The following is a 23,201-nucleotide window of genomic DNA, read 5'->3' on the forward strand; positions in this document are numbered from 1 at the left end:
ATCTCACTCAACTTACATCCAAATATACAATACATCATTCATAGGGATCAACTGCAAACATTATCATCACATTCTCAATTAGAGTCCAATTATCACTAGTGAATGGTTCCAAATGGTATGTACAATTCATTTCTTACGCACCAGCAGGCAGAGCTTCATACCAACAAGACAAGCTGAGACAAGGGAAGCCCAAATCCAAATGGGAGAAAAGTGACAATATTGCTTAATGAGCATTCCCAACTAACACAACTGCTTTTGGAGCAAAACTTCACAAGAAACAATAAATAGAATAGGCTGAATGGACCTGACTGCAGATCCAAACACACACACACACACGCACAAGACACTGGGCGAGTGAGTTATACATAAGGTTTTGTTATCGTTATATTACTTCCAAGTATGGAAGAACTCAATAATGATAGAGCAATAATACAATAGATGGAAAAGATCACCAGACAAAAGCAATATTTCCAGCCAAGAGAGATTCCACAAGTAGAGTGTAACTGGGTCTTAAGTATGCCTTTTCCATGCCGAGATACTGTTAAAAATGACCAGATCTACAGAACTGCAGGCATAACTCTATCTCAGGCGTTAGTATACCAAGCAATTTGGTTTGTCTAGTATTATAGACATTAACTAATGTCATCCTTGAACATATCAATACATCCTGATCGGTAACAAACCAATAAAATGCCTGTTATATGGCATTTGAAAAGCAATCATCTAATAAGTCAGCATCCCATTCTAGGTGAGACCTCAACACATTTAAAGAGCATTCCCCCCACACACCCAAAAAAAATTGAGAAAGAACGTTGCCAGTAAAATTTGTAACATGATAAGCATCTATAACAATTAGAGGATTCACTAAAAGAATCTTTACATTTCGCACAGCTGAACACATGCATTCTGTATCAGATATGGCAGTCTTAATCTTAGTATGCACTGATCTAGGTAAGTAATAAAAAAAAATGGAAGGGAAAGAAAACTAGGTAAGCAGCTAAGACCAACAACTAATAGTGTCTTTACTATACAACAAACATATCAAAAACCCGCAGGCAAGTCCAAAGAAGCACCAGCAACTACCAAGTCGTCAAAAATAAAGATCTACCTGCAAGTCAATGTATTGAAGGCTTCTTCGTTATTACATCTCTCTTCTCCTCCCATCGACAACAACGAATCGCCAAACTTCTGAAATAATTTTATAAGTGACAAACACATCCCTTGCTCATAAGAAATATGGCACTCCTGTCCTTGGGCCCCTCATCTGGTTGTTCTCTTCTGTTTCAGTGAAAAACTTCACCTCTCTCTCCTATTAGAGTCAACAACAGAGCATAGCATCAGCAAAAGAGCATGACTTTCTGCACAAAAATTGTCAGACCTCAAATTCAGGCTTCATGAGGGTTCCAAGCAAAAGAAAAAAGGTAACTCCTACCCACCAACCATGGCTTCATGGAGTTATGTAACATTTTGAGCAGTTGAGAGCTTCCAAATCTTAGTAACCCCCAAACTGGGGAATTTGGGAGGGGGGAACAAGCCACCTAGGAACGCCGATGTGCAAATTCATTAAAACAAATTTCACAGAATGACTCATTGTCTGATATCATTGATTTCTTTTAAAACCATGTATTCTAGATCAGCCAATCCGGATTAAAATAGTCAGCGTTTAAGTTAAAATTAGCTGACTGGCTGATCCAAAGCAATCCAGGTCCGAATCGGACAGGACCAATCCAATTCTGTGTACCAATTCCTCATCGTTGACTGCAATGCTGAAGTACGACATATTCCTAATAGATTATAATACCTAATGATCTAAAATATAGGTGCTCACTTACATAGTTAGTAAGTGCCCCACAGAGGATCTGTATATTGAATGACAGTTTAAATAGAATTTATTTATTTATTTATTTATTTTGGGGGGATAGGTCAGTTCAATTGGATTCAACGCCATTCAGTTGGGATAAGGCTGAGTTGTTGTTGTCAGACCAATTGGATTATTTAATTCAGTATCTTTTAAGGCTTGATATCTTCGAAGTAGTGGGGGCCATCATTAGGACTTTGGAGTCATTGAAAATTTGGAAGACTGACGCCTCCTTTTGCATACATCAACACTATTCATGGATATAATGATAGTATTACATCCATATCCTTAAAGCATTCAATTGCTGCCTTTGATTTTAATAAGATCAGAGCTATTGACATCTGCTTATTATCTTACCATATTCTCATTGAAGCTTAAAATAGATGCTACATTCCCACATCGGTAACAATAATTTGGCGCAGACCACACCTGCAGCAGAAGCCAAGAACCAAAACAAGTAAGTTGGGTACATAACAGCAATCAGAAGCGTTTACAGGGAATAGGCTGCCAGGGTGGAATATGGCATTCTAAGCAGAAGAAATGTGACTCACTGTTACAAGGCCTTTATCTTGAAACATGTACTTGAGACCTTCTTGTACCAGCTGGTGGGCCCGACAAACAAGATCTAGGTTGTTTATATGATTGAACTGCAGAAAAGGGTTATCATAATTTAGTGGACAACACAAATGTGAAGGATAAGAGATAATCCTTAATTCACCTCAGATGTGACCCTGGACCCAAAAAGCCAACCAGCACCACGGGGACTGACTGCCCAAGTTTCAATCTCCTCAGGGTCACTCCACATCAAGTCACAGAAGGGCCCTTCATGGGGAATCTCACAATTCCTATCAATGACCCTAATCTGCCAGGAGACAAGTGAATACAATAACAAACTGTAAAAGCCCATATCAGATAAGTGCCAAAAGTATATCCTAGATTCAAAGAAGAAACATGGGCAGCATTAAAACAGGGAAAGGAGCTCAGAGAAATGGCAGGGTAGGGTGTGGGAAAGGGGAGAGTCTATCAATAACCAAGATCAGGTTCAAATCATAAAAACAAGTATAGCTATAACGAATGACATGAGCCAGAGAAATGGCAGGGTGGATGATCCGAAAATATGCCATACATGCATGTAACTGGCAGCGTGGAGATCTGGGGAAGGGGAGAATCTATCAATAACCAAGATCAGGTTCAAATCATAAAAACAAGAATAGCTATTATCGATGACATGAGCCAGAGAAATGGCAGGGTGGATGATCCGAAAATATGCCATATATGCATGTAACTGTACAGCAAATAACATGAAAAGGATTTCTAATCCTTTTTTTCCCTTTTCAAATGAATAATGTGGCTAGGATATCACTAGAGCATAGTAGGTGGCTTTAACAAGAAAGATCAATCCCATAGCCAACCCAAATAATTGGACAAAACTTCACCAACACAGTATGTGACCATCTGTTTCTCTGAGTCCATGGGCACTCAGAAGCAAGACAGAGAGAGGTTTGACTGGTCCATCAGAAAGGAGACAATTATTTCAAAGCAGTCATGTCTAATGACCTGCGAATATGGTTGTGGCTAATCCATTACCACCAAGTCAATACACATCTCGAATACAGCAGTATAGTGCATATTTTCAGACAGATTTAAGAACACGTAAACTAGTCCACAATTTTATAATGAAATGTTAATCAATGGATTGTCTGGATCTTCCCATGTAGCTTTTGGGCTGGTCAAGGAAAGGAGTCAGTAGAATGGACAAATTTTGACCAAGGAGCAAAAATGATACAGAACAAGGTAAGGTGCTCCAATACATGGTGTGGATGCCTCAAGCTTTTATTTCATGGATTCATTTAATATGAACTCGCAACAAGAAGGGCACGCAAAACAATCCAATTAATCAAAAACATGCAACTGATGACATATTAAGTACCAACGGGCTCACCTGATCAATTGATCTAATGTCAGGTGACAAACCTCCATGGACACAAAGCACCTGGAACTCCGAAGAGGCAAGTACATGATTAATATGATCTCTTTCCAGCGAAAAATTGTTTAAAAAAAAAAAAGAAACAAACACAAAAAAATATAAATAAACTAAAGACAGGAAAAGGCCGTACTGTTCCATCAACAATCGCTGAGAGTGTGAGATAGTCAAAAACATCAGTGCAATACCTCCATGCATTAGCATTTCCATACTTCCTCTGGCATTCATCATAAAAACCATAAACCTGGCCAAGAGAGACATTATTAGCATTTTAGCACTTACTCTATGCTCTCTAGCATTCATCATGGAGACAATGGACCCAGCAAAGATTTAAATCATACATAAGTACAAATATCTTATAGAGCTTAAGACAATGTTCAGATGGATAGTACTCATCCAGTAAACCATGAAATTCCACATAACATATTAAATTAAACACCAGTGAAAAGTTTCCAGTAACCTTCTTAACAGTCAGAGTACTGCACAGTTATTATTCTACTTTAGGCAGCCAATCTGAATGCCATTAGAAACAAATAAAAGGAACTCATGTATGCCAAAGCTACCACCTTCAGTTTGAAGATTCCATTTACTACCAAGTGGTAAGCCCTCTTGATGTAGACCGATCACATCTAATGGATCTGATCAGCCTGCGGTTAATGGGCCCAAAGAGGAATCTAAGGCTGTTATTTTATTGAGAAAGAGGGGCAACAGATCTATGAGATTATGCTGGACAAATCCAGCCAAAGATCTAATGATTAAAAATAGGTCTGTTTTCTTTACCTTACTTCCTTGTTTCTTGTTACCCTTTCTATTGTTTCCCCTTACTCCCTGTACTGGCAGTACCTGTTATTTTTTGGGGAAAAAAGCTAGAACTTGATCGATTCACTTTAGCTCAGGCTGATAGTTGGGGAAGGTCTTCCTCTGCTGGAAGCGATTCAGCATCCCCAGTATCAGATCAAAATCCAAAAGGGGTTTTGCAAACCAAACCTGGAACTACCGCTTTCTTTTTGTGATACTGCCTGAGATTATTTCAGGAATTTATGATTAAGATGATACCTGGTCTTTGGGACTACTGATGTTTGGAATCGATGGAGCAGGGAGTTGTGAACTTACCCTTAAATTTCCAAGAGAATTGAAGCCCTAGTTGGAGGACTGTAGACAACACAAGTGAACCCCTCTCTCCACTTTTCCTGTTCAATGTTCATCGTGCAAAAGATGATGGAATCTTCTTCTTTATATTAGAGTGATTCTTTGATATTACATAAAAGTTCCTAAATCCTTCATTTTGATTCTGTTTAAACTCATTCCCATTCTAATTTCCAAAACTTTCCTCTACTCTTTAAACTTAATTCTTGATTTGTCTCTACTCCTATTAACTTACCCCAAAGGATCCAAGATTTCCTTTTACTTACAGAATTGCCACTGCCTCTTATATTATGCTTTAATTGGGTGGGCCCATAATGACCTACATCAGGATTTTGGAACCTGTGGCCGCATCAAGCATTAAACAACCACTGATGAGTTGCAATTGAAAGACTATCTTTGCAAAACCCTACATCTCAACTTGTTTCCTTGACTCTTTGGCATACTGATGCAGAATTGAAGACTTACTCACGAAGGAGGAGGGTTAATAGTTGGTCATGATTTTGGCTTTTGGGTTGCTGTTTTATTTTTTTTTTTGTTTTTGTCTTTGTTTTGGTTCAGTTTAAATTTTGGTTCAGCTTTGAGTTAATTTAAGTTGTTTGTTTCTTAGACAAGTAATAAGTTAGTAAGGTCGACATCAGCTAGATCTGATTGTGTCTTGTAATCCAAGTTAGAATCGATTGGGGGTCTTTCCTAATTGGTCTCTAGCTTGTTTCTTTCTCCATCAATAAAAGGCAACCCATGGGCAAGCAATAGCCCACAACTTGAACAAATAACATCGTTGTCGCTGCTACACTTCTTCTTCAATGGAGAATCCTTGTGTGTGATCAAGGGAAGGAATTGATGTGAGATCCAATGATGCAGATTCATCACCAAATAGGGCTTGTTTCATTAGAAATAAGTCTAGGGTTGGGTTACATACATGTTGGGCCTTTGATCCCATGGGTTTCTAATGTAATAGGCCACTTTTATGGGCCTAAAATATGGGTATATAGATTGCATACGGGATTTTATCCCAATACTTAGTTTATTTTTCTGTTTTTTAATTGAACCGGTTCAAATTGGTTGCATCCAATTGGTTCAATTTAAGTGATCATGTGACTTGGTTAAGTGGTCATGTGACAACTTAAGTGGTCATGTGATGTAAGTTGGGCTGGATTAGGACTCTATAAGTCAAGCCATGTTTTGAGTCTATTTCCTTTAGTATTCTAGTTTCCTAGTCAGTTTAAGTTACCTAATAGGTTAGGGATAGGGTTAGACCATTCCTTTTTAGTGTCTAAGTCTATTTTTGAGTCTTCTATATAAGTTTGTAAGGGAGGCCAGCATTACAGACGAATTTGATTAATAAAAATTGGTTTTATGCTTGCTGCCATTGCTGTTGCTCTTTGTGAGTGTATATCCTTGTGGATCTCAAGGTGGTGAAGGGTAGGTGGACTCCTGCGACTCCTTACATTGTGAAGATCGGGAGGCTCTTTCAAATCATCAAGCTGCTGCCATTGTTCCTGCAATACAGTGAGTTTGAACCTGTTTTCTTATTTTAAACCTTCTTTCTATCATCCTTCATTTTCCTTTAGACCTAATCCACAGTCCCCTCCATCCATCAAACCCTAATTCTCCATTAAACCTGCACTCCTACCTCCACTAGGACTCCCCCATAACTCCAGTTTTAGCCATCACTTTCGAACCCTACTTCCAGCTTATATTCCCCACACCAATCCCCACATTCGACCTTAACCCTAGCCCTTAGTCTCCACTTTATTCCCTCCATTCCTTCACTCCATTAAAACCCAAAACCTGCAACACAATTCTGTCCAGAACTGCAGAATTTTAAAACCTTCCCAAATCCTATTATTTTTATAGCATATTGACCCCCTAGACCTGCCCATTAATACCCTATAAACCCCTTTCCCAATATCCAACCCTAACCCTAGGAATTGACCTAAATCCTAGTGCTGTCCATTCGAACCAACAGCCCCTTTTGTTATTTGATCCTGTTGTTTGGCTCCTAGTAGGTCTCCTACCTATCTAGGACTACATTATCCAATTGACACCTTGGAGCGGGAAGCTCGGGTGGATCGTCGATTGCTCGTGCTCTTGTGCAACTGGTATTCTGAATTGTTTTTAAGTTATTCTCACATCCTAAACTCCATTAACAGGTAACAACTTTTCTGAAAAAAAAATCGTTGTTCCTAATTTCTATTTCCTGTAGAACTTGATTAACTTGTTCTCCAAGCCATTTTGTCCAGCCCCATCCAACCATCAAAACTTCTCACCCTTTTGATCAAGTCTTCCACCCATATAGGAGAGAATTTGATCCAATTTCCAGATCAATCTGACCTGTGGATCTCCTGTTATGCGATTTCTCCCAATTCTGTCCTATGTCGATTTTTTACATTGTTTCTGACCTATTTCTGGAAATCGAGTATATGTTTTTGGTTGCTTAATTGAGTATTGATCTTTGGTTCTGTTTCTTATATATCACGGACATGATTTCAATATTTAAACAACTTCTTAAACCTGCTATTAGCTTCTGTTTTCCTGTCTTCTATATCCCCAATCCTACTATTATTAGACTTACCCATATTTGCTGATTTGAACTTCCAAATAGGTTCAAATTCTCAGCAATTATTACCTCTCTTATTTACTAAATTCGGACCCTGTTTCAGAGCCTTCTGACCACCTAATCTGTCACAAGCTTATTTTCTCCATAAATCTAGATTATTCCCTGATATAAGATCTTGTATTTTGGAACTGCTTGAATCCTTCACTACAGTTTACATTAAATGGTATTTAATATGTTGAGCAGCCTTCACTCAACTGTTGGAACATCTCCATAACTGTAGTCATCAGATCAGGTGAATTTAGAAGCCTTGATGGATGATTCATTCTCTGATACCACTTAATGTAATACTGAATTGAAAGGTTCGAACAGCACCAAATAACAAGATCATATATTAGAGAATAATCCATAAAACAGGGGTTCAATATGGTATGTAACTGGGGGTCGAGTAAGAGGAAGGGCTGGATGATACTTACTGATGGTTTGAACCTAATTGTGAGTTCAAATCAATAAACAAAAGCGATGAACTAACAGTGGAGCAGGGTATTAATAAAACAGGTAGAAAGAATAGAATAACTGAATTTAGAAATTGAATATATATTGAAAATAGGTCTGAAACATGTAGTAATTTTGTACCACAAGTCAATACATAAACAGCAATACAAAACCACCCTACCGATTTCAAAACAAGGCCTGAAACTTTGTTTAAATCGAGATAGGACAGAATAGAGGAGAATTTTATATAAGAAGATTCATAGGTCAGAATGACCTAATATTTAGGTCATAGTTGTTACGGCCATGGTTCAAAATCTCGCGATATTTCGCGAAATATCGCTTAATTTCGTATATCTCGAGCTTACCGAGATGCGAAATCAGGTCGAAATGAAAAAATACCATATTTCGCCGATATCTCGTGAGATATCGAACGATATCGTCGAAATATCGACGATATCTCGATATCGTCGTGAGATATCGGCGAAATATGGTATTTTGGCTTAAAGTGTCACGTGAAGGGGGCTTTAATACAATATTTCGCAGATTTCGGTCCATATTTCGACCAAGAGCTGCATTTGCTAAGGAAAATTTCAGTCTTTTGCCTATTCTTCCACTCTTCTAAGCTCTCATCCAACACTCTAGCCATTGTTCAAGCACATTGTTGTCGGATTTTGCCGGTAAACTCATCGGAGGGTCATCTAAGCTCATCATCCAAGCCTTTTTCCACTATTTAAGGTAAATTCTATTCCTCTAAAACTATTTTTTTGAAAAGACTATGTACAAATTTTGTTGGATGGTGATGATATTAATATATGTTAGACATCGAGCCCCCCCCCCCCCCCCCCCCCCCCCCCCCCCCCCCCCCCCCCCCCCCCCCCCCCCCCCCCCCCCCCCCCCCCCCCCCCCCCCCCCCCCCCCCCCCCCCCCCCCCCCCCCCCCCCCCCCCCCCCCCCCCCCCCCCCCCCCCCCCCCCCCCCCCCCCCCCCCCCCCCCCCCCCCCCCCCCCCCCCCTTTAACCCCCCCCCCCCCCCCCGCCAGGCAAACCAAGGTGTTGGAAGGGACCTGGACACCAAGGTTCTAAAACTCGGGTTTCGACCAGCCAAAAACCGAGATATGGTCGAAACCTTTGATTTTTTTCCCAGCCAACCCGAGCTGGTGGTTTCAAGGCCCAGAAATACTTTTTTTTATCTGATTTTTTGTATACAGATTATTTTTGACACTCTAAACACAATGCATGACCTATTTTCATTACTTTAAAAAAAAAAAACACTCAAAATGGTACTTGTGGTTTTTGACCCAAGGTTACTAGTGTACGCACAATATACTGAGAATCATAGTAGTCAAGATAGACACTTATTCATGCCTAATATCATTTAAGTAACTTAAGATATTATTAATAAATACGCAAATACCCCCTATTTGAATCCAATAAAAATAGTTAAAAAATCAAATTCCAAAAGGATAAGAAATCAACCCCCCCAGTTCAAGAACAAAATTTGGATTTTCAACGGTAGGTGAAATTTTTAACTTTCTAATACTAGGGTTTTTCTCAAATTTTATAAATTCCATAAATCTTAACATGGTAAAACATTCCTATAAACCAATAGTGTGGTAAAATATTCATTTGTTTTGATGTCGAAAAAATTATTTTCATTCAGAGCCATTTTGACAACATTCACGCACACCAAATTAACTTTGACCGGAACATAACTCCTTCAATATAAATCAGATTTAAGCAATCTTGGATTGAAGGACTTATGTTCTGGTCAAAGTTAATTTGGTGTGCGCGAATGTTGTCAAAATGGCTCTGAATGAAAATAATTTTCTAGACATCAAAACAAATGAATATTTTACCGCACTTTTGGTTTTTAACAATGTTTTACCATATTAAGATTTATGGAATTTATAGATTTGAGAAAAACCCCAGCATTAGAAAGTTCATTACCTACTGCCAAAAATCCAGTTTTTATTCTTGAACTGGAAGTTTGACTTTTTATCCTTTTGGAATTTTATTTTTTAACTATTTTTATTGGATTCAAATAGGGGGTATTTGCTTATTTATGAATAATATCATTAGTAATGAAATACTATTTCATTTACTTAAATGATATTAGGCATGAATAAGTGTTTGTCCTGGTTCATGGCCTAGTTTCTGGCATAAAAAATTGTCTGTCCTAGTTTCGACCCAGGTTTCCTCAAGTTTCGATGGGCATGAGTGTCGAAACAGGTCGAAACCAGTGACTTTTTAAAAGCCACCCACATCTCATCTTGGTTTCTTACGAAACCGAGATATCTCGGGAGTTTCGACAAGTTTCGACTGAGTTCTCTTTTCATGCTGGACACAAGGTGACCAAAACGCCCGCCTAGGAGACCAACACAACACTAGTTGTCAAGGCACCTGGATGCCAAGGCGGTCACCTAAGCGACGCCTTGACAACTATGATTTAGGTCGAGTACTCTCCTAGGAGGGTGGAAGACTCAACCAAAAAGGTGGGGAATTCTGATCGTTGGATTGGACTCTAGACAGAAAAGCTTGGGGAGCAAGTTATTCTAAGTTTCTCAGAAAATAAATCAAACAAATTTCACAACAGGGATACTCAAGAGCTTCATCTGACTTGTTAATGCCTTAATGGTGATTTTATGAGATAAGAACCCACAAAGTAACTTAGAATATCAATAGCACAAGAGCACAAACAATAGAAGATCCACCCGAGCTTCACACCTTGATCAAACACAGGCACTCCAATGGAGGAGACGAGCATGCGGCAACAACAGTAGTTGGTCATAAAATTCGTGGGCTATTGCTTGCCAATGGAAAAAGAAACAAGCTAGAGACCAATTAGGAAAGACCCCAATCGATTATAACTTGGATTACAAGATACTATAAGATCTAGTTGATATGGACCCCACTAACTTATTACTTGTCTAAGAAACAAACAACTTAAATTGACCCAAAGCTGAACCATAACTTAAACTGGACCCTGGCTCAACCAAATGAACCAAAAGAAAGACATAAAACAAAAGAAATAAAACAGAACCCAAAAGCCAAAATCGTGGCTAACCAATAACCATTAACTCTCCTCCTTCGTGAGTAAGTCTTCAATTCTGCATCACATACCAAAGGATGTGACTCAGAGAGTGTCAAGATGAACCAACTTCACCAATTTGGCTAGCCCTACAAGTTGGGAGGCACAAAACAGTAAATATTATCCCCTTCTCCCCTTGGTAAACTTTAATTGCAAATTTCCTGACAGGTACCTTTAACATATCCTAAGAAATTGTTTGCTCAGAAACATAACCTTAACTTACAACTATAATACTTTATGAGAGGATACCTGAGTTAGTTGTCTGCTTTCATGATTTCCACGCAAAAGAGTTATGTTAGCAGGGTACCTATTATGAAGAGAAGCACCAAGATCAGAACGCTAAAGAGAAGTGCAATTGTTAATGAGTACAAGTATCAAAATCAGAGCTTAACATTAACTTTAAAATTTAAAATCATTTTTGTGAAGTAACCAAGAATTTATTGATGAACATATATCTGCTTCTGAGAGAGAGAGAGGATGCATGAATATTTCTCATCCGATACAGTTTCAGTTTTAGAGTTAGAATAGGAGTGCCTTGATTTCTTTTATTTATACCATGTCATCGTGCAATTAGAACACAGATTTGAATAATGGAACAGTAAAATGTTTGTGAGTGCCTGCGTGGCCAAAGTGATTGTGCGATCTTCTTCCCTCCCCCCCCCCCCCACCCTTCTTCTACTTATGCGATTTCCTTCTTTCCCCTTCTCTTCCCTGCAACTCTAAAATCTTATCTCAGAATTCTCCCTTCTCCTAAGGGCCGTCCACCAAAAATGCATTGAAGTACATATACGATCACCAACAGGAGCAGGCGGATCTTTTAATTCCTTAACATCTTGCAGTCCATCAACATGAAGACTACCAGCCTCCAAATACCAGGCACAAATCATTCCTTTCCTTAAACTATCCTATTCTGTGCTTTCCATAAGGCCCCAGCAAATTGCAAAAGGTACCAGTTACAAAAATATACATCCACAATTAGCAAATATCCTCATCCGATACAGGAGTTAAGAGGTAAACTTCATCTGTTATGGATGATCTAACTTCCAATACACAAGAGGAAGTTCCATGGTGTTTTGCTTTTCTTTTTCCCCTTTTTTCCCTTCTTTTTCATTGACAACTAACAAAATATCCATTATGCTAAAATCATGGAGATAGAAAAATATGCATTTTGGTACATTGGAAGCAAAAGACCAAACAAAGAAGAACCACACATTCGCTGGAAATGCAACTTAAGCCATTATTTTCCAAATAATGAAAAGAAGATCCAGAGAATCACACAAAAAAGATATAGGATGCCTCTCAGTCATACCAACCAAATCCAGCTCTTTCCACTTCATAGAGCTCTTTCTAGAATAAACTCGGTCCATAAGACACAAACCAACAATTAAACAGATCTTACGGACCTCAGAAACCTTCTTTTCCAGATTCTTCATGTGACCATATGAGGAACCACAATGGGTCTTTCAGCATGAAAAAAATATTTGGCCAACAGAAGATCATCTTATTATCTCCATGAGTCGTCAGATTCAGGTAGTAGCTCCATTAAATGATAGCAAGCAATTACAAAATAGAAGAGCCAAAGTCCCTTCTGCTCTTTTCACATGAAACACCTACCGGTCATACAGAAACCACGTTTCTTTAATTGATCCATAGGTGAAACTCTATCCAAAGTGACAATGCAAGCAAACACATCCACTTTAGGCCAGCACCAAATCCTGTCTCCAGCCCCCTCCCATTCGAATTCTTCTATCCATACCAGAAAGATCTAAATTGCAGTTCCATTGTAGCTCACATAGGAATATACCTTCATCCAACTCTTGTTCAAAATTTTCTAAAAAGCAGGATCAAGTCACCACACCGACAAACACTAAAGTACTCTCAATTGTTTGCATAATCCTTTTAAGAAGTCTGATGTGAATACAATTAAAAGATACTAGTTGTACACCCTCCACATCTTGTACATTCCAAAATCAGGTTCTAACACAAGAGATGATCTATGGTTTAACCACAATAAGAAGGCTTAAGTAGGAAAGAGGCATAAAACCCACCTTCAGTATCAACCTCCCATCACTACCCTTGGGGGGAATATCTATAACCATGAAGCTTATTCTATACCCCAATCAAAAAACAAAAAAGAAAAAAGGTACAAGTTTTCTCAAGATTGCTCCAGAAACAATTGTTTGGTTGCTTTCCAAACGCATGAAAACAATAGTATTACACGTACACTATTCACAAGTAATTAACGTTCCTTAACAAACCATCGTCCTTGTACAGTGCTTCATCTTCTCCCACAGAAATCAGCCCACTTAAAAATCAAACCACCAAGAGGGGTAAAAAAAAAAGGAGCCAAGGGAATCATTGTCTATTACAGTAGTGCTGTAGAACGTCATGCCAGAGCACAAAATATGAAAATGAAGCAATTGGAAACACATGCGTCATCCAACCTATCCATTTAGCAGAAAATGCATCACACCAATATGCTCAATAAGGACATTTCATTCCATGACAACTGGACTTTTCAAGATGAAGAGTTTAGAAACAGAACCTCTTCTCCCCTAAGCCAAACCAATTTTCTCTCAAGACCTATTTAAAATGAGTTTTCATACCATCAAAGTTCCTTGATAAGGTCCAATAATTGCTCAAGAGCCCTTTTAACTAAGGACAAGCCTTATATGCATAAAATCCATAATACCTATGCTCCCTCCCGTGGCTTTAAAGATTCATATTGAATCTGTGAGTCATCTGATCTGCATTGGAATAGAACAGGATGGATTTAATCTAAGTTATTCTAATCTAGATTGGTTTCAGTCAGAAATTATCCAACCTCTGATACTGTTCTTTAAATTCCTACTTTGGAGATTGAAATAAGTCAAGAAATGTTGCTAAAGCCCCAATCCCATCTTCACTTTCTAAAAACATCCAACGAATTCCTCAACGTCAAAGCATCAACAGCAGGAAGAGCACTCCAGATTCCTATCAAAATTTTGCTTTCTCTTTGCTAATCATCTGCAAACCAATATTTTCAGCAGAAGGTTTCCTGAAAAATCAGAAGCGTAAATTTCTTTTGTAACTCCCCAAGAGCCCTTCCATCTCTCATTCTACCAGATAAACAATTTCTCAAACCCTTCTACATAAATCATTTATCAAGACAGAAATAGCAGAAACGCATCACCACCTTCTCATTGTAGAATTCAGAGACCCTGAGGTGTCAAATAGGAAAAACTTAACCATTTGGATATTCATCAAGCAACTAAAAAAGATACATCCTATATGGCTCTATCGATCCACAGTAATCACACGATTTGACAGCGTAGCAAAGCTGTAAAATAGTACTAGATCAGAACAAGATGCCAATCTCCCATCAGCATAGTTCCAAACATCCCGAAATAGTTTGGTTTCGACGAAATCGATAATGATATGTAAAGTTCACTGTTTAAGAGAAATTTCAGCGAAATGTCTCATTACATTTCATTGATATAAATTGAAATGTTTCAAACGAACTTCAGTGGTTTCGACAGAAAGGGTTGGAATTTTGTGTTTTTGTATTTTTAGTCAAATCACTCTCGTACAACTGAGGAACAAGTTGTTGGGCAGTAGTGGAACGCATCGGAAGCGACAATTTGCTGCACTGTCGGAAGATTAATGCAAGATTCAAAATTGAAGATAGATCATGTTTCCCAAAAATTATTTTTTGCAAAAAATAGGGTACATAGTTGGTGGTTGGCCTTCAATTTTCTATATGTTACACATCGTAGCCTGATCTATATGACTTCAAGGAGCCGCATTTAATTTTCTGTTTCTAAAATCTTTTTAAGAAATAGATTTTTAAGCAAGAATTTTTTTGTTTTTTTTAAAAGAAAGTTAATACTTAGTGGTTGGAGCTCAATTTTATAATATTAGACACAGTTGGCCGATTATGGCCTCACGGGGTATTTTTTTGTCCAAAAATTAATTATTTTAATTTTTGGATTTTAAATTATTTAGAAACATTTCAGAAAAATAGGAGAAATTTTTATATTGTGTGAAATTATTTAAAATTTATGAAAGTATTGTTGTATTTACAACTAAAGATGACGATTAATGTTTCATTCCATGCTTATTTTTTATAAATAGGATATTATTATTTTAAAAATATATAAAATTAGGGGGGAAATTAGGAAATAGCTATATTATTGTGGCTCAATAGTATTGTTGTTTACGAATTTTTAATACATACAGAAAAATCAGCTGCATTTAAGATGGGAAGTATTAAACACGTAAAGTACGCGATTATACGTATTTTATGAAAAAAATACGTTGAATGTCAAGAGGGGTTCTTCTTCTTCATCACCAGTGTCAGGGGCTTCTTCCACAGCGGCAAATGCAATATGTATTTTCCCAACAGCTATGGCAGAAATTTATCTTCTTCAAAGGTGGAGAGAGAGTGAGACAAAGAGGAAGAGAGCAAAGAACTCGTGGCTGCAAGAACTACCAGCTGCCATTGTGGCTTTGAATGAGATTTCTAGGGAGAATTTGCTGCAGCGATCAAGTCAGTTGATGGCGCCAAAGATCCACTACCAGCTTTCCAGGTAAGTTTCAGGTAAGTTTCCACTCTCGCAACCGACTCCCTTTCTTGCTTAATCTCTTCTCAATCTCCTTCTGCTCTTCCAGTATTTTAGTTTTCTGCAATCTAAATCCCTATTTTCTGCTCCCTAGAACTTTCCCCTTCCTTGTCTTTCTCCCTTTCTTCCTCTCTCAAATCTCAATTCGTATTGCCTATCACTATGTTCTGTGATGGGGCTTTACCTCCTTGGGAAACCAAACTTCCCACCCCATTGAGTGCCACATATTGTGTTTATTTAAGGAAAAAATGATCCAATGTTGTCAGACTGTGATGGGGCCTTACCTTACTCCTTATGAAGATGAGTCATTGATATTTTGCACTATATCAAAAAAAAATTATTGAACATTTTGTTTGTTAGATGGTGTACATTCTCTTGCATAGTGAATATATATCCTTATTGTTGCTTACATAGCAGCCGTATTAAACACATATTGTATCACTGCCATACACGTTTTATTGCGCCGGATTTTTGAAAAGTATTATTGTCGTTTAGTCCGTTTAATTGTTGTGCTTATCCGTACCTGTTTTATTCTGTTCCCGAACTTACTAACTATGGTGCAGCCTACTGCATTGAACTCATGCCCATAGTTCTTTATCTCGGTTGAAACTTGCAGTTTTGACAAAAACCAAGACGATAATGACTTGTACCAAGTTTTGACCTGGTTTCGACCGTATTTCACATATTTTGGTAGTTTCGACTAGTTTCAACCAAATATACCAAGTTTCGACTGAAACCTGGTATTTTCTGGGCAAAACTCGACATATGATTTCGGCCAGGGTCAAAACCAAGATTTAAAACCTTGCTCATGCTCAAGGACATGAAGAAGAGATCCTTAGTAGCAAGTGTGGTCAAGAGGGCAAGGCAAGTGACCACATTTGTCTACAACCATGGATATGATTTACATATGCTAAGGGAGAAGCACGATGGAGATTTACTGAGGCCTGGCATTACTCTATTCGCCACAAACTACATTGCCTTGAAGATCTTTGGGGCCATAGTTGTCACAGCGTCTAGGCGATCCAAGACGTTGGAGGTGGTCCAGATGCAAGGCAACACCAACAAGGCACCCACCTAGGTGACCAAAGCACCTGGACACCTAGGCGTTCCCTTGACAACTATGTTTTGACTTTTGAGGCGAAGATGATTGGTCAAAGGTCCATGTTTTATACAGAGGAATGGTTTAGTTGGAGGGAGTCGGGTTAGCCACATGATACGGCAGCACAGGTGACCATATCTAGTGACCAGTTCTAGCAGGACTTGGAGAAGGTTGTCTTATACTAGAGCCAATGGTAAAGGTATTGAGGATGGTCGACTCTGAGAAGAAGCCTACCCTGCCACACCTATACACAGCCATGGAGATGAAGGACCGCATGCAAGCAATGATACCACGTGGTGGCAGGGTGCACCTGAAGATTGTTGAGGATCGTTGGGAGAAGCACTTGATGCAGCCACTTAATAGGGCTGGTGAGTTTATATATTTTATTTTAAGGTACTTAAGTTAATCTACATTCCATTTACATCTTCACAAGCATTGACAAATTGTTTATATCATTACCAGCATATTATCTCAGTCCCAATTCCGAAGTACCAAAACAAATGTCAACTTGGGATGGATCAAGAAATGATAGATGCAGTGAAATATGTGGTCGCCAAGTTGGAACCAAATCCAACTATAGAATCCAGGTGCAATAATGAGGTGAGACTTGTAGTTTTTTAAGTATTTATAAGGATTGTAATTACTCGATTTCGTTTCAAAGCAAACATTACTAATGTTTGAAATGAGTATAGGATGGACCTTCAAGGATGCTCTAGGGACCATCGGTCGTGCAGTCGCAAAGTCGGGTAGAGAAATCGCAGCTCTTGGCAGGCCCACTGCATTATTTCTCATTGTCTCCCTTCAATTCATATACATATGTACCAAGTACAATCACTTAACATGAATAATCGTAATACTCTAATGCAGGTGAATGGTGGGTGCTCCATGGAAGTGATGCACCTAACTTGAGAAAAATAGCAATAAAGGTGCTCTCCAAGACATGTTCCGCCTCTGGATGCAAGCGCAACTGGAGTACATTATCAATTATCCACTCCAAGAAGCGAAACAGATTGGGTCACGCACGGCTGGAGAAGTTGGTGTATGTGCATTATAGCATGAGATTGAAGATTTAACACATACGCATGGGCATGAATGTTGATAAAGATCCAATTGAGCTTGCCAATATTTTCCAAGTGGAGTCAGATGAGGAGGAGGATCTCCCATACGAGTGGGTGAGGAATCGAGGTGACCATGTCATGGCTCGGCCTGGGGGATAGGCCCGACCACGAGATAACTAGTCAGATGGGTGCTGATGTCGATGAGTTTAAGGCGTCTCGAGAGGGTCGTGTTCATTCATAGAAACCCCGACCTTTTAAGTCTCAGCTTGGCGGGGATGATGATGAGGACATCGATTGGTCGCACTCTAGTGGCCAGACTCGCCCACTGTCCCCGTCTAATGATGATGATGATTATGGTTGTGAAAGATTTGCATCCATGCATGAGGGGTACCACTCGGCAAAGCCAAAGTCAGAGTCTAAACCCATCAACTTCATAGACTATAGTCAATTCCATCATGCCACACAAGATACAGACCATGGTACACATGCCCCCACACATGCAGCCTACTCGAGAGGCCTGCGCTGCCGATAGATAAGACCTGAGGAGGATGATAGCATGGAATCCAAGACATTGACGTTACAAGCTTGACTGACACTCTCCAAGGCCTGAGTCTAGAAGAGAGTATTGTGCATAGACAGTGGCGTGCACAATTATATGCCACAGAGAGCACCAGTTTCGACTATGCTAGATATGGTGTGTATGGGCAGTATAGCTCTTCTTTGTCATTACCCTCTGAGTATGAGGGTCAATCACAAGCTGGGTCACCATTTGTCGAAAATATCTTCTCATTCCCTGCTCCCAACCATACATGTCGATGCTCACCATCCAGTTAAAGTGGTTCTCGATTGAGTTCTTCATGGTTCAGAGGTCTATACCCTAGGTTATGGAACCTCCAGTATGCTGATTATTCCATTTATAGGGCTGTTGTGGAGGACTTAGAGCATTTCTTCCTGCATACTATGGCATGGCCAGCATTTGTGATGCAATCGAAGCCTCGGAGGATAACTTGCTTCGGCAGCAGCAGGCAACAGCAACATTCTAGCGGTTTTAATTCTGCATAGAACTCGATGAAGTACTAGGATTCTAGGATGAGCATAGGGGTGACTTGCTGTATTATTGACTCCCTTATCTTTGACTATTTGACTATTTGTAATGAAATATGTATAACATTTGATAATTATGAAATGGCTTATAATTTTATGTTTATTCATTCATAATGCATATTTTAGTTGTTTTAATTACATGTGTGCTAGTACTAAATTTTGTGTGGAACAGGCCATATTAGAGTCTAGAGAATGTATATAGCAGCGACAATGTATATTTCCAAACTAGGGTTCAAAGTCAAACTACCATTTTGGGTATGTGTTTTTTTTCAAATCCAAGGTTCCATTATGTTTAAAGAGACTAAAATAGGATTTTTAAGAAGTTTTGGGACCTAATTGGCCATTTGGGCCTCGAAACCCTCAATCAAGACCTGAAGCCGAAACCTTTCAAGTTTCAACCAAAATTTTGTGGTTTTGAAAAATATTTCGGGGACGAAACTGAAACCTGGAACTATGCCCATCAGTAATGGTCAGGTAAGTAACATCACACTACATGCATAGAGACAAACAAGAACAACCTGGCTTCCAGAAGCAAAAGAATGATAAAAAGTAATATTTCTACACTGTTTTATTATTTTTTACCCACAATAAACAAAATGAAATCCACAGTATAGGCAAGTCTCTCATGGATGGACAACAATAACGGATTTGCATAGCAGGAAATAAACTATTGAAACCACCTAAGTAATCAATACTAACACACCACAAACATATATATATATATATATATAGATAGATAGATAGATAGATAGATAGATAGATAGATATATATATATATATATATATATAGAGAGAGAGAGAGAGGGGGGGATAAATACCTCGCTTTAAGAAGCAAAAGAATGGTGAAAACTTCTAGACTGTTGTACCCCCGATCAACAAAATCACCCTGCGCGGGACTTGGAAGAATTAACATCCACAAGCTTAGAAAATATGATATTACGAGAAAAGGAGTAAAATTTACTACAAAATAACATGAGATACAATGGAGTATATAGAATTTACCATAAAAATGTAATTTGTCTCTGGTACGTGACCTCCTGTCTGGAAGAGTTTCATTAGATCATGGAACTGCCCATGAATGTCACCACAAACAGTGACCGGACTATTGACAGGTTGCACATTTGACTCCTCAGCAAGTATCTCTTTGACCTATTAAGTATAACAGACAATTGTCAATAGGGAGAAAATGATTCTGAAGGATACCCAGTAACTTTTCAAGTTTAATATGTATTTTTAAACACGATGTTGTTCCTTTCAAAAGATTGAATCAGAGCCAGAATGACCTTATTTTAACAGCAAGGTTTTCAAAAAAAGTTTAACAGTGTCAAGAAGACAATGTTTTGAACTGAAGATTATTTCTTCCGGAAGAAATTGCACACTATGTAACTCACTGCACAAACTTCAGTTTGCAGGAATAATATTTTCCCTCTTTTTTCATAATTTGTGTTATGTATCAGTAAACTAGTCACCCTTCCATATCCAAAATATGGAAAAGAAAGAAAGCTAGATAAAATCCAAATTGAGGTAATCTTATTGCAGCCTTTGCCTGTTATAAGGTGAAACCTCAAATAAGAGAGCAGTGATTTTAACACTTTTGAGTGTGTAGAGGACTATGATCTGTTTGATTTTTTTTTTATCTCACAGATGAATGTAACTCTTAATTCACTTTTAATATTTTCTAGAGAAGATTATTGTACTCAACAAAAAATTAGGCCCAAATACGAGTACATGTGGAATCTTTTTCACCCAATCAGTGGAAGACTTGCTCATACCCTCTAGGAATGTAACCATCTGGCAATTGGCTAGTTAAAGAGGCATCTCAAGACCTTCAATTTTGATTTTTTTAACCATGCGAGCTAACTGCCTTATTCTTATTCGCTGAGAGTAACTCTGTTTGATGACAAACTCGGGGTTATCTCAAATTTGTCTTGTCAAGTGATATTTTCTTTTGGTTTTCAGGTGGATAGCCCAGCCCCACTGTTCATCTGATAAGTAAAATTTGTAAGGCATGCCCAGGGAGATAGTTAAAATTCTTAACAGAGTAAATAACACCTGCGGTACCAAAACTTTTAGAGAAACTATGCTTGGGATACTTCCCGTTGCATATATTATGTTGAGGTTCATATATCTAACTTTGCCCATACCACCACCACCATTTCCTCCTCTTCTGATGGAACAGATGTGGTCTTTCAGCCAGACAAGGCTAGATTCAGCTGCCATCGCAATCTCCAAGGAGCGAAGCACAACCAGGCCCCCCCCTAACTCTCTTCCCCAATGGTCGGCTGCCGCCCTCTACATCTCTCCCTCCCTCGTCCTCCACTCCTTTCTGCACCCCCCTCCGCTTCTCACTCTCCCCCACGTGAACCTTGCAGCCCCTCTCTCTCCTCCCTCCTGATGTAGATCAAAGAATGAAAGCGAGAAGATGGGACAGCAGTATTATTCAAGCCCAGCCATTAAGCCTCCATTGATGCCCTGCCAGCCCTAGGGTGGGGCTTAGTCCAGTCGTGGGCCTAATTTCCAGAGCCCATAAGTTGTCATCCAATAAGTTCTTGTGTGGGAGACAACTACCTTCTTCCTTCTAAATTTATTTAGTTTCTACGTAATTGGGTATTAGTAGGAAGTGTCATACCATAGAAGTTTCTATTTGGAGTCTTTAGTAGATACTACTAAAAATCTTAAATATCTAGCCTTTTGTTTAAGATTTCTTATCGTACAAGGTTCCTACTATGCATGGGACTCCTTTTTATTACTTTAGATTTTCTGTTTTGAGTGCTACAAGCACCTATTTCTTTGAAAGGGCCTTGAGCCTATACCCATGATTTATTGATGAATGAAAAGCTTGGTTGTTTAGCCATGAATGTTGTGAGATACAGTGAGAGGTGAGAAGCCAAATAAGTTAGTGAGAGACTGACCCAGGCTATAGGTGAGAGGCTTCGGTAACATCCCCCTCCCCCCATCAGTGGTTCCATCGGCTGCTACTGCTGGGTTGTTGTTCTTAACCTCTAGTAGCTAATTTTGTGTTTGAGTTGTAACCACTAACCAGTGATCTGTCCATCAGGTGACTCAGATATTTTGTGGGTTGTCTATTGTAATTGAGAACAACAACTGATATTAATTTGGGGGTATCTACCCTAGGGTTTGAAAGTTCTACCTAGTTACTAAGTTTGACATCAAGCTGCCATACAATATAGACCTGCTGTGGTTGTCAATCCAATCGTTGGATTGTAATCATTGTTAGGGAGTATATCAATAGAACCAACAGTCTGAATGCATAAGAGAGATTGAAGTAACAAGGTTCTCCTAATGACCATATAATAATGTTTCAAGCCGCCATAATTCAACAGAAAACACAAAAATACATTTCCATAAATGGGAAAAGAAAATGAATGTCGTTTGCGTCCGAAACAGAGTTCAAGACAACACTTACTATTGCCAACCCAATGCCGCAAATTATTATTTTTTTAAATGAAATCATAAACACGAAAAATTAAAGAATAACAAGGTCCATCCAATGAAACCCCTAATTTCGAAAACAGAACATGTGCAGCAACCTGACAAAACCTAATCTCTGTCGCAATAGGTCTATAAGTCTCAAATTACAGAAAAGAGTCAACCGAGGCCTAGATGCAATTGAGTCCGAAAAATCTTACGAATTCGCATAGAAGCTGAAGCTCGTCTTCCATCAAATGCTGCCCGTCTTTAATTTTTGAAATCCACAGATCTAGATCCATGTCCTACTTCAAGATCGATTGCCCTTGATCTTCTCGAGCTTTAACGAACAGATAGAGAGAGAGAGAGAGAGAGAGAGAGAACTGAAGAGAGGAAGAAGAGTGAAATAAATAGAAGTTTTCAAAGATTTTTCTATAACTCAGGGAATAGCAGTCTTTCTCTTTCTCTGCATCGAAGCGTGAGGAAGATTTAGTAGAAGCCGTAGGATAAGAATCTCTTGCCATTGATTGATATAATAGACTAGAAAATTACCAGATTGGGTAAAAACCGATTTTAAGGTTATTGAATTACCTACCAAATCTTTTAGTTTTAACTAAATAACTTACTTTTTACCAAAAAAAAAAACTAAATAACTTACTTAATATTAAACATAGGGAAAAGGTGAATTTTTATCGTATGCGGTCCCTGACCGGTGCAATTCCCTAGTACCTCTCACAAGAGGAGGGTGGACCCCACCCGAGCAGAGTGTTCAATCAGTGCTCGG

At 38.8% G+C, this 23,201-nt stretch overlaps 1 protein-coding gene across 1 annotated transcript; it reads right to left on the bottom strand.

The window, feature by feature from the left end:
* Positions 1–802: 802 nt before the first annotated feature.
* Positions 803–22,808, bottom strand: LOC122645592 (phytochrome-associated serine/threonine-protein phosphatase-like). The gene is made up of 10 exons (XM_043838903.1): positions 22,639–22,808; positions 19,991–20,137; positions 19,807–19,874; positions 11,376–11,433; positions 3,976–4,086; positions 3,801–3,851; positions 2,577–2,720; positions 2,410–2,505; positions 2,216–2,287; positions 803–1,309 (listed from the first exon to the last, which is right to left on the bottom strand). Exons 1-10 carry the CDS (start codon positions 22,717–22,719, stop codon positions 1,226–1,228), a joined length of 912 nt encoding a protein of 303 aa, XP_043694838.1. The 5' UTR covers positions 22,720–22,808; the 3' UTR covers positions 803–1,225.
* Positions 22,809–23,201: the final 393 nt, after the last annotated feature.

Source organism: Telopea speciosissima, chromosome 11 (genome assembly GCF_018873765.1).
Source record: "Telopea speciosissima isolate NSW1024214 ecotype Mountain lineage chromosome 11, Tspe_v1, whole genome shotgun sequence".
Lineage (NCBI taxonomy): Eukaryota > Viridiplantae > Streptophyta > Magnoliopsida > Proteales > Proteaceae > Telopea > Telopea speciosissima.

Coding starts and splice junctions, on each gene's coding strand:
- LOC122645592 (XM_043838903.1), bottom strand. CDS start 22,719: ATGGATCTAGATCTGTGGATTTCAAAAATTAAAGACGGGCAGCATTTG. Junction 4,087..11,375: donor AAAGCAGACAACTAACTCAG/GTATCCTCTCAT, acceptor TCTCTTGGCCAG/GTTTATGGTTTTTATGATGA. Junction 2,506..2,576: donor GGTCCAGGGTCACATCTGAG/GTGAATTAAGGA, acceptor CCTTTTCTGCAG/TTCAATCATATAAACAACCT.